A 19,992-nucleotide genomic window follows, 5' to 3' on the forward strand; every position below is an offset into this window, starting at 1 on the left:
TTAACAGTGTTGTAATTTACATTTTTGCCCACTTTTTCAGTTTCAGTCCTATACAAACTGTTGTGACTTCATTTTTATGAGCCTACGATTAAGGGCATGACGCCGAAACGCGTTAGGCCCATGTCTGCAGTATTTCCATAATAATCTTTTCATGGCTTTTTACTCTGGAGTGCTGCTCATTGATCTTTCATCATGACAATGCCCATAACTTAGCCTATCAGCCCTACAACTTCTATTGCAGCTTTGCATTGGTTTCTCCTTTTAATAGTATGTGCTTATTAGAGAGTATTACTTGTCCCAGCTGGCAATTCTACAAGTGTAGAATAACAACTACTTCGAAGAAGTGGTGCTTCCAAATGTGCTATATGCCATCACTGCAATATCTTTGCTTGTCATGGAAACACAGGACACATATTCATGCCAAACTTTTTCTGTAGCTAAAAGCAACAGTCAGGTTGTCAGACTCAATGCAATATAGTCACCAACAAACAGCATTAGTCTCTTTGCTGTACAAGGAGTACATGAGGATGGTGTTGTTGTAAGGGGGGTTTTAACTCAAAATTAGAATGAATTAGTTTAAATAGGCTGTTGTTTATGTATTTGAATTCTGTTCTATAACACAGAATTTTCATTCTGGTAACTGCTACCCTTTACAATGAAGTCTTTTTGCCCATATCTCACCAAAAGGAATAAGGAGGCCTGTATGTACATAGGCAGGCACTCAATATAATGACAACCAAGGCAGGAAGTAAAATCAATGTAAGTGTATTGGTACCAACAGCAGAGACAAGACAGCCTTATGTTTTTTGTGTTGTCATATGCTCCTGCCGTAACGGATGGCTCACTGAGTGTCTGCCTATCTGCATACTGAGTGTCTGCCTATCTACATACAGTGCGTACAGTTACCCTTTAAATTAATTTTAATAATACTGGTTGAAATTGTATACATTATCTTATGTTAAATACACACCCAGGAGAATACAATACATTCTAAAGGGGCATGTGAACAACAGAACAATATGCAGAGGTGTCATAAGCTTTGAAATATGGTGCTGTTTTAAACACAAAAACATAAGGGTTGAGGGATAATATTTATATAATATTTGTAGACTTTAATTTTAGACTTTTACCTTGTCCCATTTAAGGCAGTTGACGTGGCAGGCTGGACTCTGGCAACAGGAATTCTTGGTTTCTGCTGTAACCCATGTTTGGTTGAATCCAGTTCCTCAGGCATATTTGAAATATGTTCGGCAATAGGCTCAGGCAAACTTATTTTACGGCCTACCCTTCCTGCAACCCTATCAGACATGGGTCTTACTTGGCGACGAAGTGCTGTAACCTATGGGAAAATAAGTGATATTTTACGTCTACAGGATTAAAAAATTATGTAATTAAAAACTGTATCAAGAGCAAATATAATACCATGCATTTCTATTAAATAAAAAATAACATCACCTCTTCAGTTTTACGACGCAGCACAACTTCTTGTTGTTTTTTCTGGGCTTCTAAAAGTCGTAACTGACTCTGTAGGGGAAAATAAAAGTCATCACCATCTTGAATTATTTCAGTATCATAAATGGGACACCCTAAAAAAGAAGTATCACAAGCATTTGATACAGTTCCCCACAAATGACTGCTTTCTAAACTAAGGTCTGTTGGTCTTAGTGAAGTTGTTTTCACGTGGGTAGGAAACTGGCTACAGGATCGGGTTGTTAATGGTAAATTCTCTACTTGGAGTAAGGTTATCAGTGGGGTCCCTCAGGGTTCTGTACTGTTCATAGATGACTTAGGGGAGGGCATTGTAAGTAATGTATCGGTGTTTTCAGATGACACAAAACTCTGCAGCACAGTCAATTCTATCCAGGATGTGGCATCCTGGCATCAAGATCTTGACAAACTAGCAATCTGGGTGGCTAAGTGGCAGATTAAATTTAATGTGGATAAATGTAAGGTCATGCACCTGGGATGTAAAAATATGCAAGCCACTTATACCCTTAATGGGACTGCACTAGGCAAATCCATAATGGAAAAGGACCTTGGAGTCCTTGTGGATAATAAACTTGGCTGTAGAAAGCAATACCAGGCAGCAGCTGGCTGCTAGCAGCAGCTAGGGCAAACAAGGTTTTTAGCTGTATTAAAAAAGACACAGATTCGCAGGAGGAGGGTGTTATTCTTCCCCTTTACAGAGCGCTGGTAAGGCCCCATCTAGAATATGCTGTTTAGTTTTGGTCTCCAGTGCTCAAACTAACTAAGCTGGTAAAGGGTATGGAAAGTCTCAGTTATGGAGAAAGACCGGCCAAGTTGGGTTTGTTTACTCTGGAGAAGAGACGCTTAAGAGGTGACATGATAACTATGTCTAAATATATAAGGGGATCATATAATAACCTCTCTAATGCTGTATTTACCAGTAGGTCCATCCAACTGACACGAGGGCACCCATTACGTTTAGAAGAAAGGAGGTTCCGTTTAAATATTCGGAAAGGATTTTTTACTGCGAGAGCTGTGAAGCTGTGGAATTCCCTCCCTGAACTAGTACTGGCTGATACATTATATAGCTTTAACAAGGGGTTGGATGACTTTTAGCAAGTAAGGGAATACAGGGTTATGTGTGATAGCTCTTAGTACAAGTTGATCCAGGGACTGGTCCGATTGCCATCTTGGAGTCAGGAAGGAATTTTTTCCCCTCTGCGGCAAATTAGAGGCTTCAAATGGGGTTTTTAGCCTTCCTCTGGATCAAATAGCAGTAGGTAAGTCCATGGTTAATGGACTTACGTCTTTTTTCGACCTAACTTTATATCTTACTATGTTACAAGGCAGTTCTTAAAATGCTAATTGTGTATTTCTACCGACAAATAAATGGAAGGTGTACAAAGGCTTAATTATGATCAGAGCAAGTAAAACTGTGCCATAACAGTTTTACATAAAGCGCCTGTGCCTACATTTACCAATTTACACACTGCCTTACCAAGATAAATGAGGTGCAAGGTTGTCTGGTACTTTACACATGTAAAGGCCCCCTAAAACTTAGCACACACAAGAGTTTTAGGTATGCACCCTTGGACAAATCATCATGATGAGCTGACAAGCAAGGATAGCTGCTCTTACTAATAGTAGATGTTTAGACCCTAAACATTTATTTGAAAATGCCATCTTAACTGCAAGATTATGGCACTACATTAAAGAGCAACTAGGAAAAAAAGTTGCTCCCACTTAGACCAGACCCTTAGACTGATTCGGCAGCTTATTGGCCCATGTGTGGGCACTAACGACAATCCCACCTGACCGAGATCTGGCCTGAAATTGGCCAGATCTCGATCGGGCAGGACTGATTTTTAGTCACATCAGGGAACACGTCGGCTCATTTATGTGGTCCCTGAACAGACGGACACCTATACCGGATGTTCTAATTTGTTCGTTTGGCCCCAGGGCCAAGACGAATTAGCCCGATATTGCCCACCCGCAGGCGAGGATATCGGGAGAAGATCCGCTCGCTTGGCAACCACGCCGAGCGAGCAGATCTTAGCGTGTATACTTTACTTTAGAAATTATAGTGTCTTATCACTTTGAACCTTTAACAGTATAGTAACAAGAGAACATAAAGCAACATAAAATATATACTTTAATATTTAAAAAAAAAAAAAAAAAAAAGGGGGGGGAATATATTATAATATAGTTGTTCTTTAGGGAACAAAGCTAGTTGTACAATCAAATGTAAACATTTCAAACATTATTCACCAAACTCACATCTCGTTTACGCTGGTCTTTTTTCAGCTGTGCAATTTCTCTGTTTCTGCGGGTTTCAGTTACTCTTGCTTTTTCTTGCTCTTCTTTCATCTGTTTCATTAGACGAACCTGGGCCAAAACAACGTTGCAAGTGTATTTAAAAACATCAGTATTAAACTTGCAAGAACAATACAGTACATAAGCAATATAGGTACTTTATCTTATTTATTAAAAAAAATAGAGGAAAAGAGGGTTAAAATGGTCCATCCTGTTTACAAAAACGGTTTTCCCCTCTTTATCCCAGGGCTGTGGAGTCGGTAGATAAATTCTCCGACTCCTCTGTTTTTAATATGCTAATGTATTTTATACATCCAGGAAGGGGCAGGGGGGAAGGGGCACTTAAAACACAACTGAACTGATAGACAATTTTATCTATACTCCTATTCCTAATGATTTCCCTAGAATCCCATAGTCATGCTTAAAGTTTAAGCTAACATTACAGCTGAATTACAGCAGTTTTTCAAATGTTTTAAAGCTTCAGTCTTAAATTATTGACTATCCATTCCCTTCACGTATACAAGTATTTCTAGTCCTGCAAATTTTTTTTACTTAGTTATCAGTGAGAGTTAGGCTAGGTTCACAGTGGGCATTGTGTTCCCCGTAACAGAGGAACACGACGCAGTGGAGCTGCCGCACCTTAAGGGCTCTGGCACACGGGGGAGATTAGTTGCCCGCGACAAAACTCCCTGTTCGCGGGCGACTAATCTCCCCGAGTTGCCATGACCCGCCATCCCGCCGCCGAACATGTAAGTCGCCGGCGGGATGGTACACGCGGCGGCGCGATTTCCCGAAATCGCCAAAAAAGACTCGCGAGTGTGCGGTGTGCCATGCCACCGGCGACTTACATGTTCGCCGGCGGGATGGCGGGTCATGGCAACTCGGGGAGATTAGTCGCCTGCGAACAGGGAGTTTTGTCGCGGGCGACTAATCTCCCCCGTGTGCCAGAGCCCTAACTGTGCGTTACGTCCCATTTAGTGAAGCATACAGTCAATGAAAAGCATGCTTCATGGTCACTCAACGTGTTTGTTTATGCACTGCGTGCATTGGGCTTTATTCTTATAGCAGAGAAGTAATTAATTATGACTGTTTGTGAATTGGGACATTTAAACTTGCTTTATTTTTTTTATTCCCATTTAAATTTAGTAGGAGTCGGAGTCGGTTCATTTTTTGCTGACTCCGACTCCAGGTACCCAAAATTGCCTCCGACTCCACAGCCCTCCTTTATCCTTCCAACACTTAAGGCCCCCATACACGGGCCAATAGAAGCTGCCGATATCGGTCCCTTAGACCGACTCGGCAGCTTATCTGCCTGTGTAGGGGCAGAAACGAGCGGGCTGGCCAACCGATATCTGGCCTGAAATTGGCCAGATATCGATCGGCCAGGTTAAAAGATTTAGTCGGATCGGGGGCCGCATCGGCTCGTTGATGCGGTCCCCGAACCAACTGCCCCATTGCTGCCTACATAATTATTTTTTTTTTTTTTTAACTTCAAGCTCCCCGATATCGCACACCCGTAGGTGGGGATATCGGGGGAAGATCCGCTCGCTTGGCGATCTCGCCAAGCAAGCGGATCTTACCGTGTATGGGGACCTTAACTCCTATATGTAATTAAAGGTACTAAGTTTTCCTAGGTGCAGTAACTCATAGCAACCCTTAAGATGTTTGCTTTTAAACAGGTGACTAGTAAATGCTTGATTTGTTGCTATGGTTGTTTGTGCATGTTTTCCCTTAAATGCTTACATTTTGCACTTCAGTGCCCATGCACAAAAATTTGCAAATTAAATTACAATTTGCATGAGCATGCCCTCTATGCACTTTTATGTTTCTCTTTGCAAATGTGAATTTGTAATTTGCTAAATCAATTTAGCGAATATTGTATGTGCCACTAAAGTTGCGGCATAACTCGAACGCAGACTGTGCACATAAATATTTGCAATTTGCCATATTTAAAAAGCATTAAAGGAACAGTAACACAAAAATATTTAAATACCTTATAAGGCACAAAACATCTCTAATATTAGGTGTAGTGTAGTTTTCCCAAATGTTACCATTTTATTAGTTCCACTGGCAGGGGCCGGTGTAGTGGGGGGTGGAGAAGGGACAGCAGAGGTTAATGAGTGAGACAGGTTTGTGACGGATAAGAGGGGAAGTAGGGGACGCAGGGGTAGGGGGGCTGGTTCACAGCTTGTACAAACCAACAGATTTGCCGCTTTAGGTGAAGATGCTGGGGAAGACAGCTCTGAGCTAGCATGTATGGAGCAGGCTGACTCTCAGAGCACCCTGGGAGCCGGCACCTCTAATACAGGTGGGGGGAATAGTGCTAGGAAGGGAAGGCAGGCTATAGTTGTAGGGGATTCAATTATTAGAAAGGTGGATAGGGTAATTTGTCACAAAGACCCTACATGCCGAACTGTGTGTTGCTTGCCTGGTGCTAGGGTTCGGCATGTGGTGGAACGAGTGGATAAACTGTTGGGAGGGGCTGGGGAAGACCCGGCGGTTTTGGTACACATAGGTACTAATAACAAAGTTAGAGGAGCGGGGGAAGTCCTCAAGAACGATTTTAAAAAGCTAGGCGAGAAGTTGAGGGCGAGGACTTCCAAGGTAATTTTCTCAGAGATATTACCTGTGCCACGAGCAGCGGGAGCTTAGGGAGATTAATGCGTGGCTGAGAGATTGGTGCAGGGAGGAGGGCTTTGGGTTTCTCGAGAACTGGGCTGATTTCTCAATCAGCTACAGGCTCTTTGCCAGGGATGGGCTGCACCTCAATGATGATGGGGCAGCTGCTTTGGGGGAAAAGATGGCTAGAGGGTTGGAGAAGATTTTAAACTAGGAGTGGGGGGGGGGGGGGGGGGGAGGGTGCAGCGGGAAATTCTGTGGTAGACAGGATAGATGAGGTAGTGGGCATAGTAAGGGAAAATGGGGGAGGAGACTTGCTTCGGGATACTGATAATGGCAGGGAGGCCCATAAGTTGTTTACACGTCATTCTCACGCCGGTACCAGTATTAAATGTATGTTTACCAATGCAAGGAGTCTGACTGGTAAAATGGGAGAGCTGGAGGTACTGGCATTGGAGCGGAAATATGATGTGATTGGCGTTGCTGAATGAGTCTCATGACTGGGCTGTTAATATTGGGGGTTATACATTGTTTCGGAAGGACAGGGGCAATAGAAAAGGAGGAGGAGTGTGTCTGTTCGTTAAGCAAGAATTAAAAGCAAATATTAAAGCGGAAGTGATGGGTGTAACAGAGGGAGCTGAATGTTTATAGGTTGAGCTTCTCACAGATAGTAAAGAATCTACCAAATTAATTGTAGGGGTATGCTATAGACCCCCTAATGTAAGTGAGGAGGAGGAGGCTCAGCTCCTGTTGCAAATAGAAAAGGCTGCTAGTTTGGGGCAAGTGATAATAATACAAGGAAAGCAGTCTCATAATTGCCTTAGCTCTAATTCTCCCTTAGCTAATGTAAACATCAGAGGGAGAAGTAATAATCTCCGCTGCATGCTGGCTAATGCGCGTAGCTTGTCGGGTAAATTAGGGGAGCTGCAAGCTATTGCATGTATTGAAAATTATGATTTAATAGGTATCACTGAGACCTGGTGGGATGATGTGACTGGGCTGTGAATTTAAATGGTTATACACTTTTTAGGAGGGACAGAGAGATTAAAAAGGGTGGAGGGGTTTGTCTTTACGTAAAGTCAGACTTAAAGCCATGTAATAAAGACATTACCAATGAAAACGTCGAATCTCTTTGGGTAGAAATTTCAGTAGGGCTGAAGGTCACAAAGAAAATGATCATTGGTGTATGTTATAAACCACCCCGTATAGATGAGGGGGATGAGGCCCAGCTATTGTTGCAAATGGAGGAGGCTTCAAAACTGGGTCAAGTTGTTGTTATGGGGGACTTTAATTATCCGGACATTGACTGGAGTAATGGGGTGGCTAAGTCAGAAAAAGCTAGTAGGTTTGTAAATATGCTAAATGACAACTTTTTATTTCAGGCAGTTCAAGAACCCACTAGGAATGACGCTATTTTGGACCTGGTGATTTCTAATAATAATGAACTTATCTCTAACATTTGTGTGGGTGAGCATTTGGGGAACAGTGATCACAACATGGTCTCCTTTGAGATAATGCTGCAGAGACAGCGCTATAAGGGAGTAACTAAAACACTCAATTTTAGACGTGCAGACTTTGCCAGTATAAGGGCATCTCTGCAATGTGTCAACTGGGAAAGGCTTTTCATGGGGTTAGACAGGAAAATGGAACATCTTTAAAACATTGCTTTGTAGGTATACACAACAGTATATCCCCCTTGTAAGCAAGGAGAGGCATCACAAAGCAAAACCTTTATGGCTGAATAAAAGTGTTATTGTCGAGGTTGGTAAGAAAAAACGTGCTTTTAGGGCATTCAAGTTAGCTGGGACAGCGGAAACTTTCATCAGGTACAAGGAAGCAAATAAAGCATGCAAAAAAGCTATCAGGCAAGCTAAAATAGAGATGGAAAGGGATATTGCAGCTAGGAGTAAAAAGAATCCAAAATTATTTTTTAATTATGTGAATAGTAAAAAAATGAAGCAAGAAGGGGTGGGAACTTTATTATCACGGGGGGGTACGTTGGTTGATGAAAACGGGGAAAAAGCTGAAATTTTGAACTCTTATTTTTCATCTGTCTATACATCTGAGGAGCCAGATAATGAAGGCTTCCCTTGTAATATGCCCAGTTCTAGTAATTTAGCTACTGACGCATGGGTCACTCGGGAGGAAATTCAAAAGAGACTTGAACATGTAAAGGTAAACAAAGGTCCAGGGCCGGATGGGATTCATCCCAGGGTATTAAATGAGCTGAGCGCTGTGATTGCCAAACCTCTTCACTTAATTTTTCAGGATTCATTGAGGTCTGGCATGGTGCCAAGAGACTGGCGGATTGCTAATGTGGTGCCGTTATTTAAAAAGGGATCCCGTTCTCAGCCTGAAAACTATAGGCCTGTTAGTCTGACATCAGTAGTAGGAAAACTTTTGGAAGGGGTAATAAGGGATAGGGTACTTGAATACATTGCAGTTCACAATACTATTAGTTTGTGCCAGCATGGTTTTATGCGTAACAGATCTTGCCAGACTAATTTAGTTGCCTTTTATGAGGAGGTGAGTAGGAACCTTGATGCTGGAATGGCAGTTGATGTCATCTACTTGGACTTTGCTAAAGCGTTTGATACAGTACCTCACAGAAGGTTAATGATCAAATTAAGGAATATTGGCCTAGAACATAATATTTGTAATTGGATAGAGAACTGGCTGAAGGATAGAGTACAAAGAGTGGTGGTAAATGGAACATTTTCTAATTGGACCAGTGTGGTTAGTGGAGTACCGCAGGGGTCAGTCCTGGGGCCTTTGCTGTTTAACTTGTTTATTAATGACCTGGAGGTGGGCATAGACAGTATTGTTTCTATTTTTGCTGATGACACTAAATTGTGCAAAACTATAAGTTCCATGCAGGATGCTGCCGCTTTGCAGAGCGATTTGACAAAATTAGATAACTGGGCAGCAAACTGGAAAATGAGGTTCAATGTTGATAAGTGCAAAGTTATGCACTTTGGTAGAAATAATATAAACGCAAACTATCTACTGAATGGTAGTGTGTTGGGGGTATCCTTAATGGAGAAGGATCTAGGGGTTTTTGTTGATAACAAGTTGTCTAATGCCAGGCAGTGTCATTCTGTGGCTACTAAAGCAAATAAAGTGCTGTCTTGTATAAAAAAGGGCATTGACTCAAGGGATGAGAACATAATTTTGCCCCTTTATAGGTCGCTGGTAAGGCCTCACCTTGAGTATGCAGTGCAGTTTTGGGCTCCAGTCCTTAAGAAGGATATTAATGAGCTGGAGAGAGTGCAGAGACGTGCAACTAAACTGGTTAAGGGGATGGAAGATTTAAACTATGAGGTGAGACTGTCGAGGTTGTTTTCTCTGGAAAAGAGGCGCTTGCGAGGGGACATGATTACTCTGTACAAGTACATTAGAGGGGATTATAGGCAGTTGGGGGATGTTCTTTTTTCCCATAAAAACAATCAACGCACCAGAGGTCACCCCTTTAGATTAGAGGAAAGGAGTTTCCATTTGAAGCAGCGTAGGTGGTTTTTCACGGTGAGGGCAGTGAGGTTATGGAATGCCCTTCCTAGTGATGTGGTAATGGCAGATTCTGTTAATGCCTTTAAGAGGGGCCTGGATGAGTTCTTGATCAATCAGAATATCCAAGGCTATTGTGATACTAATATCTACAGTTAGTACTAGTGGTTGTATTTATAGTTTATGTATGTGAGTGTATAGATTGGTAGGTGTGGGTTAGGTGTGCTGGGTTTACTTGGATGGGTTGAACTTGATGGACACAGGTCTTTTTTCAACCCTATGTAACTATGTAACTATGTAATGGGGGGATTTTAATTATCCTGATATTGACTGGAGCCATAGTACTGCCAGGACAGTAAATGGGAACAAGTTTATAAACTTGCTGCATGACAACTTTATGTCACAGGTTGTTGAGGAGCCAACCAGGAACCATGCTATATTGGATCTAGTGATCTCTAATGACCCAGAACGTATAGCAAATGTGCAAGTGGTTGAACCCCTGGGTAATAGTGATCATAATGTTATTTCATTTGATGTTTGGTGCAGGAAACTAATTTACACGGGGGCAACAAAGACACTGAATTTTAGGAAGGCAAATTTTACCCCCATAAGGGCAGCGCTTCAGGGCATAGATTGGGGCATTATGTTTTCTGATAAAAACACAGAGCAGAAATGGTTGTCATTTAAAATGATATTAAATCATTACTGTTCTCAGTTTATTCCATTAATAAGAAAAAGTAGAAGTGTTAAGAATCACCCTATGTGGCTTAACTCTGAGGTAAAGAAGTTAATAGGGAAAAAAAGGAAAGCTTTTAAGAAATATAAGTCAGAGGGGACAGAAGCTGCGTTTAATGAATATAAACACTATAACAAGTGTTAAAAAAACAGCAATCCGGAAGGCAAAGATAGAAAATGAGGAGTGCATTGCGGCAGAGGCCAAGACTAACCCCAAAAAGTTTTTTAAGTATATTAATAGTAAAAAGATGCAGGTTGAGGGTGTGGCCCCATTGAGTTATAGTAACAATATGGTTCCAGCGGATACAGAAAAGGCAGATGTGCTTAACCAGTTCTTTTCTTCTGTGTATACAGTAGAGGAGCCAGAGTGCCAAGTCCCCACCCAATAGCTGCACTGTTGCCTCAGCTCTAACTACACAGTGGTTGGCACAGGATATGGTGCTTAAAGGGTTACACAAGATAAATGTAAACAAGGCACCTGGGCCAGATGGAATACACCCTCAGGTACTGAGAGAGCTAGGGTCAGATTTACAGAGGCCCTTGTTTCTGATATTCTCAGACTTGCTTTCATCAGGTATGGTACCTACGGATTGGAAGAAGGCGAATGTCATTCCTATATTTAAAAAGGGAGTAAGATCTCAGCCTGGCAATTATAGGCCTGTAAGCTTGACATCCGTGGTGGGCAAGTTATTTGAAGGCTTGTTAAGGGATCACATACAAAATTATGTAGTGGAGAATACCATTATGAGCAGTAATCAGCATGGCTTTATGGACAGGTCATGTCAGACCAATTTAATTGCTTTTTATGATGAGGTAAGTAAGAAGCTGGACAGTGGGGATGCAGTAGATATAATCTATTTGGATTTTGCCAAAGCATTTGATACAGTTCCCCACAAACTAAGGTCTATTGGTCTTAGTGAAGTCGTTTGCACATGGATAGAAAACTGGCTACAGGATCGGGTACAGAGGATGGTTGTTAATGATACATTCTCTACTTGGAGTAAGGTTCTCAGTGGGGTCCCTCAGGGTTCTGTACGGGGTCCACTTTTGATTAATTTGTTCATAAATGACTTGGGGGAGGGTATTATGAGTAATGTATCAGTGTTTGCAGATGACACAAAACTCTGCAGACCAGTCAATTCTATCCAGGATGTGGCATCCTTGCAGCAGGATCTTGACCAACTGGCAATCTGGGAGGCTAAGTGGCAGATGAGATTTAATGTGGATAAATGTAAGGTCATGCACCTGGGCTGTAAAAATATGCAAGCCACTTATACCCCTTAATGGGACTGCACTAGGCAAATCCATAATGGAGAAGGACCTTGGAGTCCTTGTAGATAATAAACTTGGCTGTAGCAAGCAATGCCAGGCAGCAGCTGCAAGGGCAAACAAGGTTTTGAGCTGTATTAAAAGGGGTATAGATTCACGGGAGGAGGGGGTTATTCTTCCCCTTTACAGAGCGCTGGTAAGGCCCCATCTAGAATATGCTGTCCAGTTCTGGTCTCCAGTGCTCAAACGGGACATGATTGAGTTAGAGAGGGTCCAAAGAAGGGCAACTAAGTTGGTAAAGGGTATGGAAAGTCTCAGTTATGAAGAAAGACTGGCCAAGTTGGGTCTGTTTACACTGGAGAAGAGGTGCTTAAGAGGTGACATGATAACTATGTATAAATATATAAGGGGATCATATAATAACCTTTCTAATGTTTTATTTACCAGTAGGTCCTTCCAACGGACACGAGGGCACCCACTCCATTTAGAAGAAGGGAGGTTCCGTTTAAATATTCGGAAAGGATTTTTTACTGTGAGAGCTGTGAAGTTGTGAAATTCCCTCCCCGAATCAGTTGTGCTGGCTGATACATTATATAACTTTAAGAAGGGGCTGAATGGATTCTTAGCAAGTGAGGGAATACAGGGTTATGGGAGATAGCTCTTAGTACAGGTTGATCCAGGGACTGGTCCGATTGCCATCTTGGAGTCAGGAAGGAATTTTTTCCCCTCTGCAGCAAATTAGAGATAATAATGCCTATATATAACCTGCCTAACTACTAGTTTGCCTTCCTCTGGATCAACTAGTAGTTAGGCAGGTTATATATAGGCATTATGGTTGAATGTGATGGACGTATGTCTTTTTTCAACCCAATTTACTATGTTACCATGTTACTATGCTACTAAAGATTGATACAAGAAATCTTGTCAGCTATATTTTAGCTCTAAATTATATTTTGAACACATTTTATTAAAACCTGTATGTAATAAAAGACACTTTTATTATGCTGTGCAGAATTATTCAAACAGTGCAAATAAAATTTTGCAATTATGTTTGAACATTAAATGCACCAGTCTTGTCCAGCTTTAAAAATATCAACATGGGCAGGGCAAATATGTACACTGTTTGAATAATTCTGCACAGCATGAATTTTATAAATGACCCCCAGTGTCTTTTATTACATACAGGTTTCAATAAAATGTGTTCAAATTATAATTTAGAGCTAAAATATAGCTGACAAGATTTCTTGCATCAATCTTTAGTAACTGGAACTAATAAAATGGTAACATTTGGGAAAACTACACTTTCACGCCAGTACACTTAAATTACCTTTGTTTTCTTCATTTCTACAACCTCCTGCTGCAGTTTCTTCATTTGTTTTTCATACTGTGACTGGTTTTTCAGCAAACGAGCATGTTCCTTTTGGGCAGCCTGAAGTTTCTGAAGTTCCTTATTCATTGTCTGCAGTTTCTTTTCATACTCCACTTTAATTTTTTTTGCTTTTTCCTCTGTGCATGTTTCCATTGATCCTAGGAAGGTATAAACATACAATATGGCAATTTCACATACTAATCGGTTTAAATAATAAAGGGTATCAATAAAAGAAATAACTACAATAAAAGCTGTAGGAAGTACTACTGAAGCCCCAAAAGAGGACTATATATTGCAGTCGATGAAGCAAATATCATACTGCTTGACTCATCCAAAAACACCCATAAACAATAATCATTTAACATCGTCTACAATATACAATATACTATCACTACTTCTACCATATAAAAGCCACAAGTTCCATATCCTTTCCAGTAAAACCCCATCTCAGTACATAGGCATGTGATCCAAACTACAGTTTAGTAGATGAAAACTAACAAATATGCATACAACGAAAAAAAAAAAATAATTTAAGACAGCTGACCAAGAAAAATTATAGGTTACCCATGTTTTGAAGAACACGATCTCTTTCTAGTTGAGTGTCCTTTATTTTATTTTGCAGAGTCATCAGTTTTTCTTCATACTGCTGTTTTAGTGTATGCAGTCTCCGCTGGCTGTTTTCTAATTCATCAATTAGCTTCTGCTTTATAGCAATTTCACAAGTAATATTTGCCAGATCAGCCTGGTAATTCTCTGTAACGGAATCAAAAACATATTAATGTCCATATAAATTGGTTGTTATACACATTTCACAAATAAAATGAAGATTAAAGGTAAATTATACCACCCTTTTTTACATGGGCAGGGGTTATGTCCAAAAAGGTGTGTAAACACTATCTGAACTTCCAAAAATAAATATAAAAATAATGTAATTTTGTATTAATTTATTTCTTTGACAGACATATCTTGATTCCACAGACTGAAACTATGATACTCAGATGAACCATTTCCCAACAACCCCTAGGCTCACAGTGTAACACAACCCCACTTCAACTTGTTCCATTATGAAGGTGATGGATTCTGGGACTTGAAGTCCCCCTGGCTTTCCATAATGAGGGGTGCATAGATTCTCTGAAAAGCAGAGGGACACATTGTTCCATGTTTAGTGATGTATTCTGAGACTTGGGGGCAGATTTATGAAAATGTGAGATTAGAGTTTACAACAGAAAAACTCACCCCGTTCTATTCAGATTTTTAGAAGTGCATTTATCAATTGATGAACATTAGAGTTCATCATTAAATAAATACACTTCTCAAGATCCCATAGGAATGAATAGAAAGTGGTTGAGTTTTTCTGTGGTAAACTCTAATCTCACATTCTGATAAATCTGCCCCAAGTCTCAAACACTCAAACAAGGTGTGGCACTATTTGTATGAAACTGTAAGCCTAAAGAAAGACAGTCTATCATGGTTTTCTTTCAGTCTTGAGAATCAGCCTGTGTATTAAAAACAAAAAACAATATTTATTACCTGTAGTTCAGATAGTGTTTATACACTAAATGAGCTCATGTCAAAAAGGAGAATGTTCCCCCTTTAAATGTGCTGCTTTCAAATACATGAGGCCAGAACATCATGACATTTAATAATATGTGTCGCTTCAGCTTTCTGAAGTTGCCTCATGGGCCAATGTAAAAATGAAGGAAAATAAAATCATGGTATGCAAAACTGAGGTTTCACTGTATCACCTTTTTCCTCCAGTTCAGAATCTGAATCATCTGAACTTTCAGCAGCATCTACATCTTCATCCTCTTCCTCCTCTTCTTCCTCTTCATCTTCCTCATGGTCACTCCTTTCCTCCTACATCATAGAGAAACACAACATATAGAAATATATTTGACACAAAAAAAAGGCATCCCACCTTTCATAAAATGATAAAATGAACCACCCTCTAAGCTAAAATTTTAGATTTTGGCCCTTTGCTTTAAGTCACAAGGTTAATGTTAATCAAGCTGAAACAAAATCTTAAAATATGTGCTCATTAAGAGAATATAACCACAGATATATATTCCGTACTGAACAGGGCCAAGATGTTTAGGATATTCAGAACATAGAAGGGAATACAGTATTACATTTTATTAAGGGTAGAAACTATTTATATTGAAAATATGTGCAGCTTCAATAATTTTGCATGCTTTAATATCTTGGTAAACATGAATTTCAATATCTGTCTTCATTTAAAGGGGAAGTTCACCTTTTGATTAACTTTCAATGTGTTAGTTAGGGATCAACTCCAAGTAATTATTTAATTTGTATAATTTATTTTGAATGATTGTCTGATTTCAAATGGAAAATGTGAAGAGAATCAAAGACATCATTAAAAGGAAATTCTCTGTAGTCTTTTCTACTTACTATTACCAAATCATGGCATTCCTTTTCTGTATTGTCCTTTTCTTCTAACTTCTCATTATCAGGATTCTCTTCTTTGACAATGCTGGTTAACAGAATTCAGACAGATGTTAAAACTTGGAATATACATCAGATACATATCCTACAGAATGTTTTGAGATTTTCTAGATTAATACTTTTTTGCATTCAACTGGAATCACAGATTTTTACCTCACCTAAATTGTTTGTTGTGAATATTTCTGACTTTCTGCAGAAATATTCTTTAGTAGGACTTGGGTATCAAACATAAATAATAACTTTTAAACTTCAAAAACCTTGGGCAAACCTACTATTAGCTGAAAATATAAATCACAGTGCAGTTAAATACACTTTTCCTCCAGAATTCATTAAGACACTGGCATTTAGATTTGTTGGGCTAAATTGTTCCCCATCCCTTAGCAGTCAGTGATCCCCAACCAGTGGCTCATGAGCAACAGGTTTCTCTCCAACCCCTTGGATGTTGCTCCCAGTGGCCTTAAAGCAGGTGCTTATTTTTGAATTCTTGGCTTGTAGGCAAGTTTTGGAGGCATAAAAACCAGGTATACTTCCAAACAGAGTCTCCTATAGGCTGGCAGTCCAAATAGCCAATAACAGTCCCTATCTGGCACCCCCAGGAACATGTTTTATGCTTTTTACATTTTAATGTAGCTCACGGGTAAAAAAGGTTGGGGATCCCTGCCTGAGCTTATAATAAAAAGAACTATTGCTATAATAATCACCCAGCTGTGGGTTTTAGGATTATCTAGTATAGCAACAATCTCCCTAATCTCCCTCTAACAGTCATTCCGGCTGTGCCCTTTAGCAACTGGGGTGTTGCACTGATATAGCTACATGGTTATCCAGTAAAACAAATAACACAAATTTCACCCTACCCAGTCCTCAACCATGGCCCTCTTAAATTTACAACAAGCTGACCATTAGCTTGCTATAGATTTTGGAGATACCTCGATGAATCCAGCTCAGTGCGATCTTACTTAAGTACTAATAAGAAAACTGTATTGTGGTATTTGATTCAGCTACTGGGTTATTATTGCCACAATGTTTGTTCTGCCTAAAAGATGTTCCTAAACTGTGCTACTTTTTCCTACAGCAAGTCTCAAAATGAATGGCAATTAAGTTAAAATATTGCGCTGTCTGAGATTCTACATGACAACTTCATTGTAAGATCTGAGACAGCCTTAATAAGAAGGTACAACCATTCATTTTGTGCTGATATACAGTACAGCGCAGGAACAAAGAGATGCATGCAGTTCTAGAGAAACAGACCACTGAATGGCATGCAAAACAGCTAAGACCAGAGCTAGAGTTTAGCATAGAAGGCACTAGCAACCTAAGTGCGACCACAAACTGTTTGCTAGAATGCTTACCTTTTCTTCTTCTTTTTCTCAATTTTTTTCAGTTTTTCAAGATCTTTTTTGGCCATATCTATTATTTCATTGGTCTCTTGTTCTGCAGCAATTAAAGATGTGGGGAAAGGAGTATGGGCAGGAAAGTATGATGACCTTGAAGAAGCTCTGGATAAGCTCTTTCGCAGATTTTCATTTACTGCTTCACTTTCTAACAGTTTTGCTCTAAAAAATTTTTAAAAAAGAAATTAAGAAATCAGACTGAACATAGACATAGTCACAAAGTAGATGATGTTTGAAAAAAAGACACACGTCCATGAAATTACTTAAGCTTTCCTTCAGTTTATTGGTTCCAAACCACATGATTGGGAGCCTGAGAAAATCAAAATTAAAAAAGTGGCCTGGCTGTTACCTCAGGGAGTCTTACATGTGCCATATTATATATATATATATATATATATATATATATATATATATATATGCAAAATCAGCACACAGTTTTAGGGATGGTCATTATTCTTCAATACATATGGCAGGCAATCACAGATCCAAAGAGCAGGCAGTAGTAGATAAAAACAAAGAAGCTTTATTGTAGACAATTAGACCGCATAATATAATATTTTTCTACAGAAAAATCAGAGCTGCCTCTTAATGCTACTTAGAGATTTGGTTTGAGTTCCAAGCAAGCAGTATATAAAGGTAGCAGTGTATATGAAAGAGGGGCAGAAGACTGACATCTAGCAATTTTCATCACTGTATACCCCAAAAAAGCCATTACAGTGATCAGAAAATGTGGTGGACAGATGTCCTTTCTTTCAGGAAGGACAGTTTTGCTTTTGAGCACTCTGTTATTAGTCCTGTGCCTGTCTACAGAGAATTATATAATTTACCTTACTTATATACAGGTATGGGATCCCTTATCCGGAAACCCGTTATGCAGAAAGTTACAAATTACGGAAAGGCCATCTCATCCCATAGATCCTATAATAAGCAAATAATTCTAATTTTTAAAAATGATTTCCTTTTTCTCTGTAATTATAAACCAGTACCTTGTACTTGATCCCAGCTAAGAATAATCATTATTGGGGCAAAACAAGCCTATGGCTTTTATTCAATATTTGAATGATTTTTAGCAGAGAAATTATGGAGACCCAAATTACGGAAAGATCCCTTATCCGGAAGACCCCAGGTCCCGAGCATTCTGGAAAACAGATCCCATACCTGTACTAAAACAGCGGGGTCTGAAGGCCACAATTACCATTTTTATTTTTTTTACAAAATAATTTTATGTAGTCTGTATTGGCAACACAGTGTTATTTTTGACAAAAAAAAAATAAAATAAAGAATATTTAAGAAAGTATATTTCCTGTAACTTTATTTTAAGACTACCCTTTAGCCTTGAGAATTTTGTTATTAATTTAGGTGCCATAATAATTCATATCAAAACATTATCTAATTTATACTTGAAAATTGCTGTTTATTTACAGAAAATACTAGTATCCTATTTAAGCAATAAACTAAGAACCCTCTTTTGTACATGAAATAATACTAACCAACACTGAATATAGTGGATAAGCATGTGCAGATTGTTTTTTGCCACTGGATGGAGTCATGCATTTTTTTTGCACTTTTGCAAAAAAAATATGTTTTTACAACATCAGTCATCCAGTATACCATAGGGCCAACACGAGAAAACACTGCAGAAATAAGACTGTAAACATCCAGCACAACTACCTGAAAATAAAGGTCAAATACAATGAACCTACTAGTCCTGATATATGTGCAGTATGAATGAACTCTACATACTGCATGAATAATGAAACTGAAATACCTAAAGGGAGAAAATATCATGATTATTCTACACACAATGCCATAAAATGTAATTATCAATATGTTTAAAGGAAAGGTAAAAACTAAGTAAGCTTTATCAGAAATGTCTATGTAAATACAGCCATGAATGTGTGATCTAAGCCATTCAGCAGGAAACTTCTGGGTCTTGGTGCAGGAGAGTGGCATTATGAGAATTTTTTTTTTTTTTACAGAGCTCAGCGGTTTTTTTTTTTTTTTTTTTTTTTTCCTATGAGGCTTCTGATCATCTGAATTGGAGAAATATGGGGAAACTGAAGGGCACTATTGAGACAACTGAAGGTATGCCTGCAGCTTGAGAATAACTCTTTATCAGCCTTTCCTTCTCCTTTAAAGCACTTTACTCATTTGACCTTCTTTTCCATGATTTTACGCCATAGTTTATTAAAGTTTAACTCAATTAACAATGCACACATCTTATATTTGATGAATGCATGTGACTGAGAAGAATCAAATAAATCAATAAATTCAGAATTCCCTGGCACTGATGCTCCAAAAATGTCTATATGGCTCATGATTTTTTTTCGCTAAAAGATTTGGGGGGGTTGTCGTATTTTCTTTTAATACCTGAGATCTTCAATCTCTTTAATATAATTGTGAATCATGTTGCTTATCTCTTCATTTCCATCCCCTGCAGAATATAAAACAAAATGTTATTTTAAATATTTTCTTAAAAAAAGTTACATTATCTGTACAGACTAGAATGACCAATAAACAAAAAGTAATAGGACCAATTATTTTAAATTTTGATAGTTTAGAAGGCACCTGATTAATTAGTGCTAGGGTAAAATGAAAAATACATTTCTCCAAAAGCAAAATGAACCAAGACAAAATCAACATTGTCAAATTCCATTCATCATTTCCTTTCATTCATGTACTTTCTATAAACAAAACTCAAACAGAAAATTGTGCCCTTGCCTGGAAAATGAGGGAGGGCACCCAGGAAAAAAATACATGGACAATGTGGACAAACAGGTAATATTCCTTGTTGATATACATTCTATCCACTTCAGATATAAGGGATTACTCTTAATTTAATGACCATTATACTATTTTACA

At 39.1% G+C, this 19,992-nt stretch overlaps 1 protein-coding gene across 8 annotated transcripts in view; it reads right to left on the reverse strand.

The window, feature by feature from the left end:
- kif21a (kinesin family member 21A) overlaps positions 1 to 19,992 on the reverse strand; it is a 106,020-nt gene that overhangs the window by 37,778 nt on the left and 48,250 nt on the right. For 7 of the 8 annotated variants that reach the window (NM_001195664.2, XM_012958729.3, XM_012958732.3 and 4 more), the window contains 9 exon segments: positions 1,131 to 1,339; positions 1,456 to 1,524; positions 3,745 to 3,852; positions 13,235 to 13,434; positions 13,841 to 14,029; positions 15,022 to 15,133; positions 15,686 to 15,767; positions 17,089 to 17,292; positions 19,501 to 19,564. In NM_001195664.2, coding sequence (NP_001182593.1) covers positions 1,131 to 1,339; positions 1,456 to 1,524; positions 3,745 to 3,852; positions 13,235 to 13,434; positions 13,841 to 14,029; positions 15,022 to 15,133; positions 15,686 to 15,767; positions 17,089 to 17,292; positions 19,501 to 19,564 — 1,237 coding nt within the window. 8 annotated transcript variants of the gene reach the window in all.

This window comes from Xenopus tropicalis, chromosome 3 (assembly GCF_000004195.4).
Source record: "Xenopus tropicalis strain Nigerian chromosome 3, UCB_Xtro_10.0, whole genome shotgun sequence".
Classification (NCBI taxonomy): domain Eukaryota; kingdom Metazoa; phylum Chordata; class Amphibia; order Anura; family Pipidae; genus Xenopus; species Xenopus tropicalis.